The 18,873-nt window shown below is 42.4% G+C and overlaps 1 protein-coding gene across 1 annotated transcript in view; it reads right to left on the bottom strand.

The window, feature by feature from the left end:
* Positions 1–18,873, bottom strand: part of SLC6A3 (solute carrier family 6 member 3) — a 92,740-nt gene that overhangs the window by 38,480 nt on the left and 35,387 nt on the right. The window contains exons 5-7 of the mRNA XM_056518454.1: positions 15,366–15,504; positions 15,095–15,229; positions 16–119 (exon numbers count right to left, since the gene is read on the bottom strand). Of these exons, the coding sequence (XP_056374429.1) occupies positions 16–119; positions 15,095–15,229; positions 15,366–15,504 (378 nt within the window). The remainder of the gene's footprint in view (positions 1–15; positions 120–15,094; positions 15,230–15,365; positions 15,505–18,873) is intronic.

The following is an 18,873-nucleotide window of genomic DNA, read 5'->3' as shown; positions in this document are numbered from 1 at the left end:
TTGTTTATTGCTTACCTGTAACAGTTGTTTGTAAACTTGTTGTAACTGGAAAAGGCGATTAGCACACCAAATCCAACACCAAGTGAGAAGCAGATCTGAGTGGCAGCATCAATCCAAACCTTAAACAATCCCCAGAACCAACCAGACAAAGAATGGTAGAAGGAGGAGGGAGAGAGGGAGAGCTGTTATTAGAGATAATTGCAGGAAGTTCATTCAGCATAAAGATGAAAGATACTGTTGAATGCAAGGTAATTTCACCAATTACTGAGTCCAATTCCAATTTCTCCGATTATTGCTTTGAGTTGTCAAGTCGTGAGCTCACAGAGAGGGAAATTATGCCCCTCTGGCGCTCTTTCTTATGGAAAATAAAATATTGGTTTAAATTAGTTGTAAATGAAAAAGAATGGACTCAGTTGCATTGTTTTGTTGTCTTTTGTTTTATTTCTTACAAATTAATTTAAGTAAAATATCTTTGATGGTGCGTTTAATATAATACAATTATGGTATTGTTCATTCATAGTATATAGTACACTAAAGATGTCTTCAGAAAACAAATCTGTAAACTTGTCATTAAACTATTGAACTAAGCAATAGTTTCAATAATTTATCTGCAGTATTGGTGTTTATTGAATTACATTCAGAAGTAGTGGAAGACATAGAGCATTTTAAAATGCCAGATGGCATGGTCCTGAGGACAAGGGGTACCAATACAAATTTGATTGTAAGAGGAGCTCACTCAAATAAAAAAATGGGTGCTAGGCTGTTTGATAGCTTCAGAGACTTAAATGCTGCAAACTCCAGTTAAACTCCAAAATGTGTGTGAGTAAGTAGCTTGCTCGGAAATAAGAAACAGAGGGTAGTTATTAATGGTACGCATTCTGAGTGCGTGACTGTTACTAGTGGGGTACCACAGGGGTTTAATATATTTATTAATCACTTTGTAGAGTGATTGTATAGTAATGTATCAATTGCAGATGATACTAAGCTCAGAAAAGCATTTGGCACAATAGAGGACAGAGCACTATTACAAATGGATCTGGAAAGGTCAAAGGCTTGGGCTGAGAAGTAGCAGATGAGGTTTAACTGATAAATGTAAAGTTATGCACATGGGGAGGAAAAATCCAGGCTGATACTAGGTGTTAAATGGAAAAACACTGGGGACAGCTGACATGGAAAAAGACTTAGGAGTTTTAGTTAATAGTAAATTTAACTGCTGCGACCAGTGTCAGCCGCTGCTGCCATGGCAAATAAAATCATGGTGTACATCAAAAGGGACATAGATGCCCACTGTACAAATCACAAGTAAGACTACACATGGAATACTGTGTACACCAGTGAACAAGAAAGATATAGTGAAGTTGGAGAAACCAAACCAAAGTAATACATAGAGTGGGAGGACTACAGTCCCCAGAAAGATTATTAAAAATAGCGTTAATTTTGTTTTGTGTATAAATATATCAGGGGGAAGTACAAAGATCTCTCCCATGACAATTTTTATACCCAGGACTGTATCTATAACAAGGGGAATCCTCTACTACTAGAAGAAAGAAGGTTTCTACACCAGCACAGATGGGAGACTATGTGCAGTTAGACTATGGAACTCACTACCAAAGGAAATGGTCATGTTGAACTCAATAAAAGAGTTCAAAAGGAGCCTTGACACATTTGTGGAGAATAGTTATATTGCAGGTTATTAAAAAAATCCAAAAAGAAAGTAAGGAAGCTGCTCTCACCCACAAGATTCTTGCCAGGGAAATAGCTTTATTGAAGTGTCTTCCAAGAAGGCAAACAGGAGTCGGATGAGCGGGAGTGAGAGATGCAGCTATTGGGTACAGGGTCGTACCACTAGATGACGACTAGTTTCACGTCACAAAGATGCTTCTTCCGGTCAGTAGTACTTCCATCTGTAGTGGTATTGATGCTTATATAAAGCTGAGTGATTAGTATAAATAACAATACAAAAACCTATGTCAAATAAATACACCTAGTGAATTAAAAACATAAGCAAACACTACCATTTGTCAAAAAGACAGAACTACAAAAAATGTGATTTCAAAGGAAAGAGGAGTGGTCGTTCCTTTCATTTAAAGCTAACTGGCCCAATGATTGTAAGTGCATAATCTAAAAAGCTTCTCTAAGGAGCAGATAGGTGTGCCGATCGCCTCCATGTGGAACGCTTTCTATTCGTTCGAGGCCAAAAAACTTGAGGTCTGATATTATTATTATGATGTTCTCACATATGTGTAACAAAACGTGTGGCGCCCTTTCCGGTCTGGAGCAAATAGAGGTGCTCACGTATGCCTGTGTATAGTTTTCTTTTTGTTTTTTCCAACGTAAAAAAACTAGTTCACAAAAAATGTTTTCACCTCCTAGAATAAAATTGTGTTTTGCTTAATTCAATTTACAATAGTTGCAATTTCTACAGGGGTAATTCGTTTTCGGGGTGCACATAGTGAGCCAGTTATCTTTTTTCTTCAGAGTTTTCCGTTTTTCATTTTTTATGCTATCACCTATTGTTTTTGTACGCCGAAAAGTGATAATGGGCCTTTCCTTTGCATATTCATGTAACTCAGGGTCATGTTCAAAAATGAACCAATTGTTTAGAATACTTTTCTTAATTCTGTGGTTCATACATGTGTTTGCAAAGTAAAAAAAATGCATCTTTTATTTCCCTCTTACTATTTGGTTTTCTTAGCAATTCTTGTCTGGTTCTTTTTTTCAGTTTTTCCTAGGGCATTATTGATAACTTCCTTTGGATATCATCATTCGGATAATCTAAGACAAAGGTCCTGCAATTGGTTTTTAAAAGTGTTGGGATTACTGTTGATTCTATTTAGTCTTAACATCTGGCTATAGGGGATGTTATCCTTTACGTGTTTTAAATGGGAGCTGTCATAGTGCAATAAAGAGTTTTCTGCTATAGTTTTGCGGTAACCAGAAGTTTCTGAAATGTTGTCTGTTAATTCCAATTTGACATCTAAATCTAGGGTCTTGCCCCCAAATATGGCAAACAGCATATTCATGTTGTTTACTGTATTAAAGGGGTACTCCGGTGGAAAACTTTTTTTATTTAAATCAACTGGTGCTAGAAGGTTAAACAGATTTGTAAATTACTTCAATCAAAAAATCTTAATCCTTCAAGTACTTATTAGCTGCTGAATATTACAGAAGAAATTATTTTCTTTTTGGAACTCAGTGCTGATCCTCTCCTTGTGGAACACTTTCTATTCGTTTGAGGCTGGCAAACTTGAGGTCTCTGATATTACTATTATGATGTTCTCTCATATGTGTAATGAAACGTGTGGCGCCCCTGCCTGTCTGGAGTGAATAGAGGTGTTCACGTATACATTTACATAGCTTTCTCTAAACCAAGAGTACACAACATAATTTTTTTTGACATGAGATAAACTGGTTCACAAAAATGTTTTCACCTCCTAGAATAAAATTGCATTTTGCTAAATTCAATTTAAAATAGTTGCAATTTCTACAGGGGTAATTCCCTCTCGGGGTGGACATAGTGAGCCAGTTATCTTTTTTTCTACTGAGTTTTCGGTTTTCCTTTTTTATGATGTCACCTATTGTTTTTGTATGCCGAAAAGTGATGATGGGCCTTTCCCTTGGATATTCATATTGGTGTTATGGGTTGGGTACACAATTTGAATTTGACACTTTTGTACAGTACCTTAAAGGGGTACTCTGGTGGAAAACTGTTTTTATTTAAATCAACTGGTGCCAGAAAGCTAAACAGATTTGTAAATTACTTCTATTAAAAAATCTTAATCCTTCCAGTACTTATTAGCTGCTGAATACTACAGAGGAAATTATTTTCTTTTTGGAACACAGAGCTCTCTGCTGACATCATGAGCACAGTGCTCTCTGCTGACATCTCTGCCCATTTTAGGAACTGTCCAGAGCGGCATATGTTTGCTATGGGGATTTTCTCCTACTCTAGGCAGTTCTTAAAATGGACAGATGTCAGCAGAGAGCACTGTGCTTGTGATGTCAGCAGAGAGCTCTGTGTTCCAAAATATATATATATAATTTCCTCTGTAGTATTCAGCAGCTAATAAGTACTGGAATGATTAAGATTTTTTAATAGAAGTAATTTACAAATCTGTTTAGCTTTCTGGCACCAGTTGATTTAAATAAAAAAAAGTTTTCCACCGGAGTACCCCTTTAACCCCTTAAGGACTCAGGGTTTTTCAGTTTTTGCACTTTCGTTTTTTCCTCCATATCTTTTAAAAATCATAACCCTTTCAATTTTCCACCTAAAAATCCATATTATGGCTTATTTTTTGCGTCGCCAATTCTACTTTGCAGTGACATTAGTAATTTTACCAAAAAAGCACGGCGAAACGGGAAAAAATCATTGCGCGACAAAATCGAAGAAAAAACGCCATCATGTTGTAACTTTTGGGGGCTTCCGTTTCTACGCAGTGCATATTTCGGTAAAAATGACACCTTATCATTATTCTGTAGGTCCATACGATTAAAATAATACCCTACTTATATAGGTTTGATTTTGTCGCACTTCTGGAAAAAATCATAACTACATGCAGGAAAATTTATACACTTAAAAATGTCATTTTCTGACCCCTATAACTTTTTTATTTTTCCACGTACAGGGTGGTATGGGGACTCATTTTTTGCGCCGTGATGTGAAGTTTTTATCGGTATGATATTTGTTTTGATCGGACTTTTTGATCACTTTTTATTAATTTTTTAATGGTATAAAAAGTGACCAAAAATGCGCTTTTTTTGACTTTGGAATTTTTTAGCACGTACGCCATTGACCGTGCAGTTTAATTAATGATATATTTTTATAGTTCGGACATTTACGCGATACCACATATGTTTATTTATTTATTTTTTTACACTGTTTTATTTTTTTATGGGAAAAGGGGGGTGATTCAAACTTTTATTAGGGAAGGGGTTAAATGACCTTTATTAACCCTTTTTTTAACTTTTTTTTGCAGTGTTATAGGTCCCATAGGGACCTATAACACTGCACACACTGATCTTTTACACAGATCACAGGCGTGTATTAACACGCCTGTGATCAGTGTTATCGGCGCTTGACTGCTCCTGCCTGGATCTCAGGCATGGAGCAGTCATTCGCCGATCGGACACCAAGGAGGCAGGTAAGGGCCCTCCCGGTGTCCTGCAAGCTGTTCGGGACGCCGCAATTTCACCACGGCGGTCCCGAACAGCCCGACTGAGCAGCCGAGTCACTTTCACTTTAGAAGCGGCGGTCAGCTTTGATGTGTGGTATTAGCCGCGGGTCCCGGCCGTTGATGAGCGCCGGGACCGACGCGATATGATGCGGGATCGCAGCGCGATCCCGCTTCATATAGCAGGGGCCGGCGCAGGATGTAAATATACGTCCTGCGTCGTTAAGGGGTTAAGGACCAGGCCATTTTACACCTTAAGGACCAAAGCATTTTTTGCTATTCTGACCACTGTCACTTTAAACATTAATAACTCTGGAATGCTTTTACTTATCATTCTGATTTTGAGATTGTTTTTTCGTGACATATTCTACTTTAACATAGTGGTAAATTTTTGTGGTACCTTGCATCCTTTCTTGGTGAAAAATCCCCAAATTTTATGAAAAAAATGAAAATTTTGCATTTTTCTAACTTTGAAGCACTCTGCTTGTAAGGAAAATGGATATTCAAAATAAATTTTTCTTGGTTCACATATACAATATGTCTACTTTATGTTTGCATCATAAAATTTATGAGTTTTTACTTTTGGAAAACACCAGAGGGCTTCAAAGTTCAGCAGCAATTTTTTCATTTTTCACAAAATTTTCAAACTCGCTATTTTTCAGTGACAAGTTCAGTTTTGAAGTGGATTTGAAGGGTCTTCATCTTAGAAATACCCCACAAATGACCCCATTATAAAAACTGCGACCCCCCAAAGTATTTAAAATGACATTCAGTAAGTGTTTGAACCCTTTAGGTGTTTCACAGGAATAGCAGCAAAGTGAAGGAGAAAATTCTAAATCTTCATTTTTTACACTCGCATGTTCTTGTAGACCCAATTTTTGAATTTTTACAAGGGGTAAAAAGGAGAAAATTTTTACTTGTATTTCAAACCCAATTTCTCTCGAGTAAGGACATACCTCATATGTCTATGTAAATTGTTCGGTGGGCGCAGTAGAGGGCTCAGAAGGGAAGGAGCGACAAATGGTTTTTGGGGGGCATGTCACCTTTAGGAAGCCCCTATGGTGCCAGAACAGCAAAAAAAAACACATGGCATACCATTTTGGAAACTAGACCCCTCGGGGAACATAACAGGGGGTAAAGTGAACCTTAATACCCCACAGGTGATTCACGACTTTTGCATATGTAAAAAAAATAATAATAATTTTACCTAAAATGCTTGGTTTCCCCAAAATTTTACATTTTTAAAAGGGTAATAGCAGAAAATACCCCCCAAAATTTTAAGCCCAATTTCTCCCGAGTCAGAAAACACCCCATATGGGGGTGAAAAGTGCTCTGCTGGTGCACTACAGGTCTCAGAAGAGAAGGAGTCACATTTTGCTTTTTGAAAGCAAATTTTCTCTGGGGGCATGCCGCATTTAGGAAGCCCCTATGGTGCCAGAACAGCAAAAAAAAAAAAAAAAACACATGACATACTATTTTGGAAACTAGATCCCTTGGGGAACGTAACAAGGGGTAATGTGAACATTTATACCCCACAGGTGTTTCACGACTTTTGCATATGTAAAAAAAAAAAAAATTTTTTTACCTAAAATGCTTGATTTCCCAAAAATTTAACATTTTAAAAAAGGGTAATAGCAGTAAATACTCCCCAAAATTTGTAACACAATTTCTCCCGAGTACGGCGATACCCCATATGTGACCCTAAACTGTTGCCTTGAAATACGACAGGGCTCCAAAGCGAAAGAGTGCCTTGCGCATTTGAGGCCTAAATTAGGGACTTGCATAGGGGTGGACATAGGGGTATTCTATGCCAGTGATTCCCAAACAGGGTGCCTCCAGCTGTTGTAAAACTCCCAGAAAGCCTGGACAGTCAGTGGCTATCTGGCAATACTGGGAGTAGTTGTTTTGCAACAGCTGGAGGCTCCGTTTTGGAAACAGTGGCGTACCAGACGTTTTTCATTTTTATTGGGGAGGGGAGGGGGGCTGTGTAGGGGTATGTGTATATGTAGTGTTTTTTACATTTTATTTTATTGTGTGTTAGTATAGTGTAGTGTAGTGTTTTTAGGGTACAGTCACACGGGCGGGGGTTCACAGTAGTTTCTCGCTGGCAGTTTGAGCTGCGGCAGAAAATGTGCCGCAGCTCAAACTTGCAGCCGGATACTTACTGTAAACCTCCGCCCATATGAGTGTACCCTGTACATTCACATTGGGGGGGGGGGGAACATCCAGCTGTTGCAAAACTACAACTTCCAGCATGTGCGGTCTATCAGTGCATGCTGGGAGTTGTAGTTTTACAACAGCTGGAGGCACACTGGTTGTGAAACTCCGAATTTGGTAACAAACTCAGTTTTTCGCAACCAGTGTGCCTTCAGCTGTTGCAAAAGCTACAACCCCCAGCATGTACAGACAGTGGAAGGGCATGCTGGGACTTGTAGTTATGCAACAACTGGAGGCATACTACTTTGGCTGGGGATTGTAGTTATGCAACAGCTGGAGACACACTGGTTTGCTACTTAACTCAGTGTTTCACAACCAGTGTGCCTTCAGCTGTTGCAAAACTACAACTCTCAGCAGTCACCGACAGCCAATGGGCATGCTGGGAGTTGTAGTTATGCAACCAGCAGATACACCACTACAACTCCCAGCATGCACTTTAGCTGATTGTGCAAGCTGGGAGTTGTAGTTATACAACAGCTGAAGGTACACTTTTCCATAGAAAAAATGTGCCTCCAGCTGTTGCAAAACTACAAGTCCCAACATGCCCATAAGGGAATGCTGGGAGTTGTGGTGGTCTGCCTCCTGCTGTTGCATAACTACAGCTCCCAGCATGCCCTTTTTGCATGCTGGGAGCTGTTGCTAAGCAACAGCAGGAGGCTGTCACTCACGTCCAACTGCTGATCCACCCCGCCGCTGCAGGTCAGTCCCTCGCCGCCGCCGCCGCTCCTGGGGCCCTGATCCCAACAGGGACGCTGGGAATCGGGGTCCACAGCTGCCGGGGTCCTCTTCCCGCACTCGATCACGTCCTCCGGAAGAGGGGCGGAGCCAGTTGCGGGAGTGACACCCGCAGCAGCTGCCCTGATTGGTCGGCCGGTAAACCGGCCGACGAATCAGGGCGATCGTGAGGTGGCACCAGTGCTAGCTATGGCTGTTCGGGGCCGTCAGAGACGGCCCCGATCCGCCAGTAATTCCGGGTCACCGGGTCACTGGAGACCCGATTGACCCAGAATCCGCCGCAGATTGCTGGACTGAATTGTTCAGCGATCTGCGGCCATTGCCGACATGGGGGGTCATCATGACATGGGCGATATGCCGCGATGCCTGCTGATCGATATCAGCAGGTATCGGGCACCGTCTCCGCTCCAGCTGGCTGCGGGGGGGCCGGGAATGGACAGGATGAACTCCTACATCCTCGGTCCTTAAGGACTCGGAAACGGGGGCGTAGGAGTACATCCATTGTCCTTAAGGGGTTAAGGTACTGTACAAAAGTGTCAAATTCTAATTGTGTACCCTCCCATACCATCAATATGAATATGCAAAGGAAAGGCCCATCATCACTTTTCCGCATACAAAAACAATAGGCGATATCATAAAAAATGAAAAACAGAAAACTCAGAAGAAAAAAAGATAACTAGCTCACTATGTCCACCCCAAAAGGGAATTACCCCTGTAGAAATTGCAACTATTGTAAATTGAATTTAGAAAAAAGCAATTTTATTCAAGGAGGTGAAAACATTTTTGTAAACCAGTTTCTCTCATGTCAAAAAATTTTTGTTGTGTACTCTTTCATTAGACAAAGAGAAAACTATGTACACGTATACGTGAACACCTCAATTCACTCCAGACAGGCAAGGGCGCCACACGTTTCATTACACATATGAGAGAACATCATAATAGTAATATCAGAGACCTCAAGTTTGCCAGCCTCAAATGAAGAGAAAGCGTTCCACAAGGAGAGGATCAGCACACCTATCTGCTCCGTAGAGAAGCTTTTTGGATCGTGCACTGGGCCCCTTAGGGTTAAATGAAAGGAACGACCACTCCTCTTTCTTTTGAAAGCACATTTTTGGTAGTGCTGTCTTTTTGACAAATGGTAGTGTTTGCTTATGTTTTAAATTCACTAGGTGTATCAATTTGATATTGGTTTTTGTAATTTTTGTTTTTTATACAAATCCCTCACCTTTATATAAGCATCAATACCACTACAGATGGTCGTACTACTGACCGGAAGAAGCATCTTCATGACGTGAAACTAGTCGTAATCTAGTGGTACGCCCCCACACCCGAGAGCTGCGTCTCACTACCCACTAATCCGACTCCTGTTTACCTTCTTGGAATACACTTCAATTAAGCTTATTCCCTGGCAAGAATCTTGTGTGTGAGTTCAGCTTTCTTAATTTTTTGAGAGGACTTTTTCGTTAGAATCTCTACTGTGAATGCTAGAACTCCCTTTCAGCTATGGAGTATAGAGACTGTGCTACACACAGCAAACTAGGTGTTGTCAATGAATGAATTCGGGTAGAAGAGCTGTCATGGTGCACATCTACAATCTTGTATAATGATCTGATTGCTTCTCAGCATAATATCAAAAACTAACAGGTTGTTAGTATACATTATGATCAAAAAGTACAAGCCCACTCGCCACGTCAAGGCCACCTATCCAGAGTGGGTCCCTAACGTCCCTAGCATAAAATGGCGCAGCACCGGGCGGCGACCACCACCGCCGCAACGCCAATGCCCACACGGGGGGAAAACGACCCACTGGCAGAGCAGCCCCAATGCCACTCAAACCAGTCATTGAGCCGCACCCCCCCCCCGGGCAGACAAGGCGCCACGGCAGCAACGGACACCGCACAGCACCACACCAGTGTGAACAGGGATGTAAAAGCTCACTTACCATACTCTCCCAGTCAGACTGGGAGGCAGCTAGGAAAGAAATGGCCCATGTGCAGCTAACTACTGCTTATATAGGGTTGGGCTGAGGGGGTGGGGAAGAGTGCAGCACATGTTAAAACAAAGAAAAAGGAGGGGATAGAATTCTAGTGTGAATTCGGGTAGAAGAGCTGTCATGGTGCACATCTACAATCTTGTATAATGATCTGATTGCTTCTCAGCATAATATCAAAAACTAACAGGTTGTTAGTATACATTATGATCAAAAAGTACAAGCCCACTCGCCACGTCAAGGCCACCTATCCAGAGTGGGTCCCTAACGTCCCTAGCATAAAATGGCGCAGCACCGGGCGGCGACCACCACCGCCGCAACGCCAATGCCCACACTGGGGGAAAACGACCCACTGGCAGAGCAGCCCCAATGCCACTCAAACCAGTCATTGAGCCGCACCCCCCCCGGGCAGACAAGGCGCCACGGCAGCAACGGACACCGCACAGCACCACACCAGTGTGAACAGGGATGTAAAAGCTCACTTACCATACTCTCCCAGTCAGACTGGGAGGCAGCTAGGAAAGAAATGGCCCATGTGCAGCTAACTACTGCTTATATAGGGTTGGGCTGAGGGGGTGGGGAAGAGTGCAGCACATGTTAAAACAAAGAAAAAGGAGGGGATAGAATTCTAGTGTGAATTCGGGTAGAAGAGCTGTCATGGTGCACATCTACAATCTTGTATAATGATCTGATTGCTTCTCAGCATAATATCAAAAACTAACAGGTTGTTAGTATACATTATGATCAAAAAGTACAAGCCCACTCGCCACGTCAAGGCCACCTATCCAGAGTGGGTCCCTAACGTCCCTAGCATAAAATGGCGCAGCACCGGGCGGCGACCACCACCGCCGCAACGCCAATGCCCACACGGGGGGAAAACGACCCACTGGCAGAGCAGCCCCAATGCCACTCAAACCAGTCATTGAGCCGCACCCCCCCCGGGCAGACAAGGCGCCACGGCAGCAACGGACACCGCACAGCACCACACCAGTGTGAAAAGGGATGTAAAAGCTCACTTACCATACTCTCCCAGTCAGACTGGGAGGCAGCTAGGAAAGAAATGGCCCATGTGCAGCTAACTACTGCTTATATAGGGTTGGGCTGAGGGGGTGGGGAAGAGTGCAGCACATGTTAAAACAAAGAAAAAGGAGGGGATAGAATTCTAGTGTGAATTCGGGTAGAAGAGCTGTCATGGTGCACATCTACCTTTTTTTTTGGTTTGAACATGTTGTCTGCACTCTTCCCCACCCCCTCAGCCCAACCCTATATAAGTAGTAGTTAGCGACACATGGGTCATTTCTTTCCTAGCAGCCTCCCAGTCTGACTGGGAGAGTATGGTAAGTGAGCCATTACACCCTGTTCACACTGGTGTGGTGCTGTGCGGTGTCCGTTACTGCCGTGTCTGCGGGGGGGTGCGGCCCATAGACTGGTTTGAGTGGCATTGGGGCCGCTCTGCCGGTGGGTCGTTCCCCCCCCTGTGGGCATTGGTGTCGCGGCGGTGGTGGTCGCCGCTCGGTGCTGCGCCATTTTATGCTAGGGACGTTAGGGACCCACTCAAAATAGGTGGCCTTGACGTGGCGAGTGGGCTTGTACTTTTTGATCAAAAATGTATACTAACAACCTGTTAGTTTTTGATATTATGCTGAGAAGCAATCAGATCATTATACAAGATTGTAGATGTGCACCATGTCTGTTTTTCTACCCGAATTCACACTGTGATTTCTATCCCCTCTTTTTTTTGGTTTGAACATGTTGTCTGCACTCTTCCCCACCCCCTCAGCCCAACCCTATATAAGTAGTAGTTAGCTACACATGGGTCATTTCTTTCCTAGCAGCCTCCCAGTCTGACTGGGAGAGCATGGTAAGTGAGCCATTACACCCTGTTCACACTGGTGTGGTGCTGTGCGGTGTCCGTTACTGCCGTGGCGCCGTGTCTGCGGGGGGGTGCGGCCCATAGACTGGTTTGAGTGGCATTGGGGCCGCTCTGCCGGTGGGTCGTTCCCCCCCCTGTGGGCATTGGTGTCGCGGCGGTGGTGGTCGCCGCTCGGTGCTGCGCCATTTTATGCTAGGGACGTTAGGGACCCACTCAAAATAGGTGGCCTTGACGTGGCGAGTGGGCTTGTACTTTTTGATCAAAAATGTATACTAACAACCTGTTAGTTTTTGATATTATGCTGAGAAGCAATCAGATCATTATACAAGATTGTAGATGTGCACCATGTCTGTTTTTCTACCCGAATTCACACTGTGATTTCTATCCCCTCCTTTTTTTTGGTTTGAACATGTTGTCTGCACTCTTCCCCACCCCCTCAGCCCAACCCTATATAAGTAGTAGTTAGCTACACATGGGTCATTTCTTTCCTAGCAGCCTCCCAGTCTGACTGGGAGAGCATGGTAAGTGAGCCATTACACCCTGTTCACACTGGTGTGGTGCTGTGCGGTGTCCGTTACTGCCGTGGCGCCGTGTCTGCGGGGGGGGTGCGGCCCATAGACTGGTTTGAGTGGCATTGGGGCCGCTCTGCCGGTGGGTCGTTCCCCCCCCTGTGGGCATTGGTGTCGCGGCGGTGGTGGTCGCCGCTCGGTGCTGCGCCATTTTATGCTAGGGACGTTAGGGACCCACTCAAAATAGGTGGCCTTGACGTGGCGAGTGGGCTTGTACTTTTTGATCAAAAATGTATACTAACAACCTGTTAGTTTTTGATATTATGCTGAGAAGCAATCAGATCATTATACAAGATTGTAGATGTGCACCATGTCTGTTTTTCTACCCGAATTCACTAGGTGTTGTCAATGCCACAGGTGCAGTGCCTGATTGCCGCAGTGTCTTTTGTTCCTGTCTATATTGCAGGTTATAGTCATTAGATTCTTGACAGGGGTTGTTGACCCAGGGATTTATTCTGAAAGCCAGATTTGGAGTCAAGTAGAAAAATGAGAAAAATTTGTCTGGGTTTTTTTTTTTTTTTGTCTTCCTCTAGATCAACATTATAGGGCAATATGCTGAATTGAATGGACATACAGTGATCCCTCACCTTACAATGGCCTCAACATACAATAGTTTCAACATACAATGGTCTTTTTTGGACCATCGTAACTTGAAACCAGACTCAACATACAATGTACAGACAGTCAGGATCTGTGAAACGTGTCACAACTGGAGGAACCGACCGAAAGAATGGGCATTTTACTGGTAAATCACCTGTATTACTGAAGTGCATGCACCGACTGGTGGTCTGGTAGCGCCCCCTGCAGTACAGGGAGGAACTACAAGTTCTGTACTACTCCTTACCTGTGCCAGGGTTAGCTGCTCCTTTTGGACACCAAGTAAGGGCAGCTCCATTTGGGACACTGTGTACTGTATAGGACCCTGAAGAAGCTCCTGTCCTCTACATAAACCATTGTTTCCCAACCAGGGTGCCTCCAGCTGTTGCAAAACTACAACTCCCAGCATGCCCGGACAGCCAACGGCTGTCCGGGCATGCTGGGAGTTGTAGTTTTGCAACAGATGGAGGCACCCTGGTTGGGAAACACTGACATAGACAGTGATTTACAGCTTCCAGCAGATCTTTCTTACTTGTATATGTAAGGATTTGCTTTATCTATATTTTAGTTATCTACTTATTTTTCTTTAGTCCTCACTTTTTTTCTCCTATTTTTGGATGACATTTTGGGGCTTCAGAACCAATTACCAGGTTTCCATAGAGTAATGGTCTCAACATACAATGGTTTGAACATACAATGGTCGTCCTTGAACCAATTAATATTGTAACTTGAGGGATCACTGTATTACTTTTTTAGCCTTACACGCTATGTAACTATTTGAATATGGGACAAAATAGATAAAGACTTGAATTACTGTTGCCTCTTACTTTCTTCCCATTGGTGTCAGTGTCAGAATTGCAAGCTGCTTGTGTATTTGTAAGGGGAAGAATCTGGGAAATAAAGTCTGGTGATTACAGTAGTCTTGGTATAAGTCTTGTGGTGGGAGAGCTGTATGATTACATGAATGAACTATCAGGAGTTAAAGGGTACCGCTCATCAAAAAAACGTTTGATATATTATAGATTAATGTATGCAGAATAACTTTACAATTGCATGTTATTAAAAAATATGCTTCTTTCTATTTAATTTTCCACTTTGAAGAAATGACCACTAGGGGTCTCCCTACCAGTCCTGGCAGCAAGCATTTCAGACTCATGCTGGAGTCCTAAACACTACAAGCTGCCAGTCTGCTTTGTTCACAAAGGAGAACACTCAGAGCTGCCAGCCTGCTTTGTTCACAGCCGGTTTGGCTGTGAACAAAGCAGGCTAGCAGCTCTGAGTGTTTAGGACTCCAGCATGAGTCAGAAATGCTTGCTGACAGGACTGATCGGGAAAAATACAATAGAAAGAAGCATATTTTTCATTAACATACTATTGGAAAGTTATTCAACATTCATTAATCTAAAATATATCAAAAGTTTATTAGATGAGAGGTACCCTTTAAGGAAGGAAACAGGAGTGGCAAGAGTAATGTAAAAGCCAAGAACAATGGCAGCTAGCAAGTTCATAGAAATGGTGACCAAGCTGCAGCTAAACTGTATTTGTTACATAGCAAACAATAATACCAACAGTATGTTTTTGTAGGAAGTGTTGCATAGCTAAAAAAAAAAAAAACTATAGCCCTATTTTATAGCATCATTTTTACTTGAGAACTGACCAATCAAACTAATGACTAAATCCCATTTTATCATCCAAGTTAGTAAATTGGATAGTGGAACCCATGATTTAGACTTTGCCAGCCTCCCCTTTACATTATATAATTTTTTCCAAGGAGGCTTACAAGATTCCCCACGCCAGCCCAATGCTTTCCCCAAGAAGACATATTACCCTCTCAGATTTAGCTTAGTAGAAATGTGCCATGAGATTAAACAATATTAATATGCCAAAATTATGACAATAAAGCTACACAATGAATCCTGTTACTGACTATATGTCCACTTACCGAAGGGTCACAAAGTCGAAGAAAATCAACACTTAAATAAGCTTTAATTCCATCTATAGCTCCTGGAAGAGTGATACCACGAAGTAACAATGCTGTCAGCACAACATAAGGCATTGTAGCTGTAATCCACACTACCTAAAATCCAAACAGAAAAATAGTGCAGATGAAAATGGAGGAAGCTCCTAATACTGCTGTCTTCATTTCCATAATATGAAGATAAAGTTACATGCACTTCTGTCATTATCAGATGGAATGCACAAGAAAATCTTACCTTGCCAGAGGTTTTTACGCCTTTCCATAAGCTAAAATAAAGGAATACAATCACAACAATAAGGCAAGAGGTAAGCTTCCAGCGTGGCAGGCCTAAATCATGGATTCCTGCACTTTCATGAACATGTAGAACACCTCGCCTAAAAGTAACAAAACCAAAAATATTATTAATCATATTATGTTTTTAATGATTGTAACATGTCTTTTAGGCAGCAATTAGAACCTGCCTATAGTCATTTATCAATAACTATGCATAGAGCAAGTGGAGAAGTGGCACACTGTAAGCAGCTTCTTCTAAGGTGGCAGATGTAACAGCTTCCCTTTTCTGGGAAGATTTTATTCTAACTTTAATAACTAGCATATATATAAATGTATACAGTTTTGCTCAAAAGTTTGCATACCCTTGGAGAATTAGTAATATTTGTACCATTTTTAAATGACCCGAGAAGGCAAAACATTTCTTTTATTTCTTGTGGGATTCATATTCAACTGTAGGTTATAACAGAATGGCAAAATCATAAAACAAAACATGGCAACAAATAAAATAATTAAATGACCCCTGTTCAGAAGTCTGTTTTTAATAGTGTACTCCCCTCAATGCATCAATTTAGAATCAGTTACAGCAGGAAGTCTTTTGTAATAGTCGTCTGTGAGGCCCTGAATTCTTGAAGGTGGTATAGCTGCCTGTTCCTCTAGGCAAAATGCCTCTAGGTCATGCAGAGTCTTTATGTGAAGGGAACTGGATGTTTGAATTTGCCTAGAGTGGCCCTGTGATGGACACTGCAGAGCCTTCACCTTTTTATGTTGATGACTGGAGGGTCAACTTGGCCTTGTGCTTAGGGTCATTGCAGTGTTTGAAAGTACCATGCACTGCTTTTGAGCAGAATAATGCAAATTGTCTGCCAGTATTTTATGACAACAATCTGCATCTTACCATCATGATTTGAGCTGTACATACCCCCAAAGCATCAGTGAGCCACCACAATGCTTTACAGTTGGGTTGGTTTGGTATGAACATTGTTTACCGCTCACCAAGCATATCGCTTGAAATTGTGCCCATAAAGCTCAATTTTGGTCTTGTCGCTTTAAATTTCAATGTGCCAGAAGCTGTGAGGCATGTCTAAGTGTTATCAGGACCACTTTTTTAGTGGCTTGTTGCAGCTTATTTTTTCTTTTCAAATATCGTCGTATAGTGCTCCCTGAAATGACCACAATCAGGGGCATTTATCATCGTTGCTTTGGTAAGCAAGTTTTGTAGGCATTTTTTCCTTGCTTTTGGTTTTGTGAAATATTTATTATACTATCACAGGGGGGGTGATAAATTTGGCTAACATAAGCAAAAACCAATAAATCACCTTTGAATACCATTTTTTTTTAGTACACATAAGCAAAAACCAATAAATGACTCCTGAACACCACTTTGTAACCCCACCTCCTCTCCACTGTAAAAAAAAAAAAGTGTGAGATTGTGGAGAAAAAAAACGCCATTTTGTGACTTTTAGGACCTTCCATTTCTACCCATTGCCCTTTTCAGTAAAAATGACACATTCTATATATTGTGTAGGTCCATACAGTTGAAATTATATCAAACTTAGGCTTCTTTCACACTGCCGTTGTGACACAACAGTGTGATGTCTGTGGGGGAATCCGTGGAGAATTGCAGGAGGAAAAATACATCATGCAATGTTTTTTCCTCCAGTTGTGCCCGTCAAAAAACAATGGCACCCTACAGACCCCATAACACTGAATGGCATCTGTCGGGACCCATTGTTTCCCATTGTGCCCCATCAAAAATAACGTCTGTTAAGGCACAAACAAAAAAGTGACTGACGGACGTTTGCGTATTTACATAAAAATTAGCATTAGAAATGATGGGGGTTGCAGTTTAGTATCAGCTGGAGGCTCCCTGTTTGAAAACACTGGTTTATGGGTGTTTTCCCTAAGGGAGGGCACCATAAATGTACTAACCACTTTTCCTGAGGTTTTTTATCTTATAATTTCAGATCGGTGTAAGCAGAGGACTTCTTCGGATTCTGTAGACTACGTCGATGACCAGCTTTTTATTTATTTATTAATAAAAGGGTTAACAAGGGCTTGTGGGGGAGTGTTTTTTGGAATAAAAGTTTTTAAAAAGTGTTGTGGTTTTTTTTTTCAATTACCTTACAGGCTTAGTAGTGGAAGCTGTCTTATAGACGGAATCCATTACTAAGCCGGGGCTTAGTGTTAGCCCAAAAACAGCTAGCGCTAACCTCCAATTACTACCCCGCTACCCACTGCCACAGGGGTGTCGGGAAGAGCCGGCACCAACAGGTGCGAAGCATAAATCATAAAAAAAAAAAACGCATAGGGTTCCTCCTATGTTTATTGTCAGCCAAATACCAACCAAGCAGCAACAGCCTGATGTTACCAGGGTGATCTAGAACCATTGCTGGCCCTCCCCAGCATAAATAATGCCATCCTGTTAACGCCTAGACCCAGGAGCGCCATTTTTGATGCTCCTGGCCTGTTGGTACCAGCTCTTCCTGGAACCCCTGTGACAGTGGATACCGAGGTAATAATTGGGGGTTAGCGCTAGCAGTTTTGGTGGCTAATGCTAAGCCCAGCTTAGTAAAGGACTCTGTCTATAAGACAGCTTCCACTACTAAGCCTGTAAAGTAAATAAAAAAACACATTTTAAAAACTTTTACTCCAAAAAATACTCCCCCACAAGCCCTCGTTAACCATTTTATTAATTTTAAACAAAAAAACGCTGGTCACCGACATAGTCCGCCGATTCTGAAGAATTCCTCTGCATACACGGATCTGAAATGTGAAGAAAAAAACACGTAAAATTGGTAAGTACATTTATGGTGCCCTCCCTTAGGGAAATGCCCATAAACCAGCGTTTCCAAACAGGGAGTCTCCAGCTGTTTCTACACCACAACTCCCATCATTTCCAGTCAGCCTTTGGCTGTCTGGGAAAGATGTAACTTGTAATTTAGCAACAGCTGGAGTCTCGCTGTTTCTAAACTACAACTCCCATCATGGGAGTTGTAGTTGAGCAACAGCTGGATGCACCCCGTTCCTAAACTACAACTCCCGTTATGGGAGTTGTAGTTTAGCAACAGTTGGAGGCACCCCGTTCCTAAAGTACAACTACTGTCATGGGAGTTGTAGTTTAGCAACAGCTGGAGGCACCAGCCACTCACCGGGCACCCGCCCTCACCTACAACCCACCTGCTAGCAGTTGCAAGACTACAACTCCCAGCATGCCCTAACAGTGAGGACATTCTGGGAATTGTAATCGCAATGGCTAGCAGGCAGGTGGTAGTTGCGGGCAGGTGGTTGGGTTGCTGAGGCGGCAGGCTCCCAGGAATACAAAACTATACTGTACTTTCATATTTCCCGGGCGGTGCCGTGATTGGCCTGATGGTCTCGGACAATCACGGCACAGCCCGGAAAAAATATGAAATTACAGTGTAGTTTAGTATTTCTGGGAGCCGGCCGGCTCTTGTGCCCCGGCCCCTCAT

The sequence above is a fragment of the Hyla sarda genome, chromosome 5, assembly GCF_029499605.1.
Source record: "Hyla sarda isolate aHylSar1 chromosome 5, aHylSar1.hap1, whole genome shotgun sequence".
Taxonomy (NCBI): domain Eukaryota; kingdom Metazoa; phylum Chordata; class Amphibia; order Anura; family Hylidae; genus Hyla; species Hyla sarda.
The sequence above is the reverse complement of the archived record's forward strand: the minus strand, read 5'-3'. Positions and strand labels throughout refer to the sequence as shown.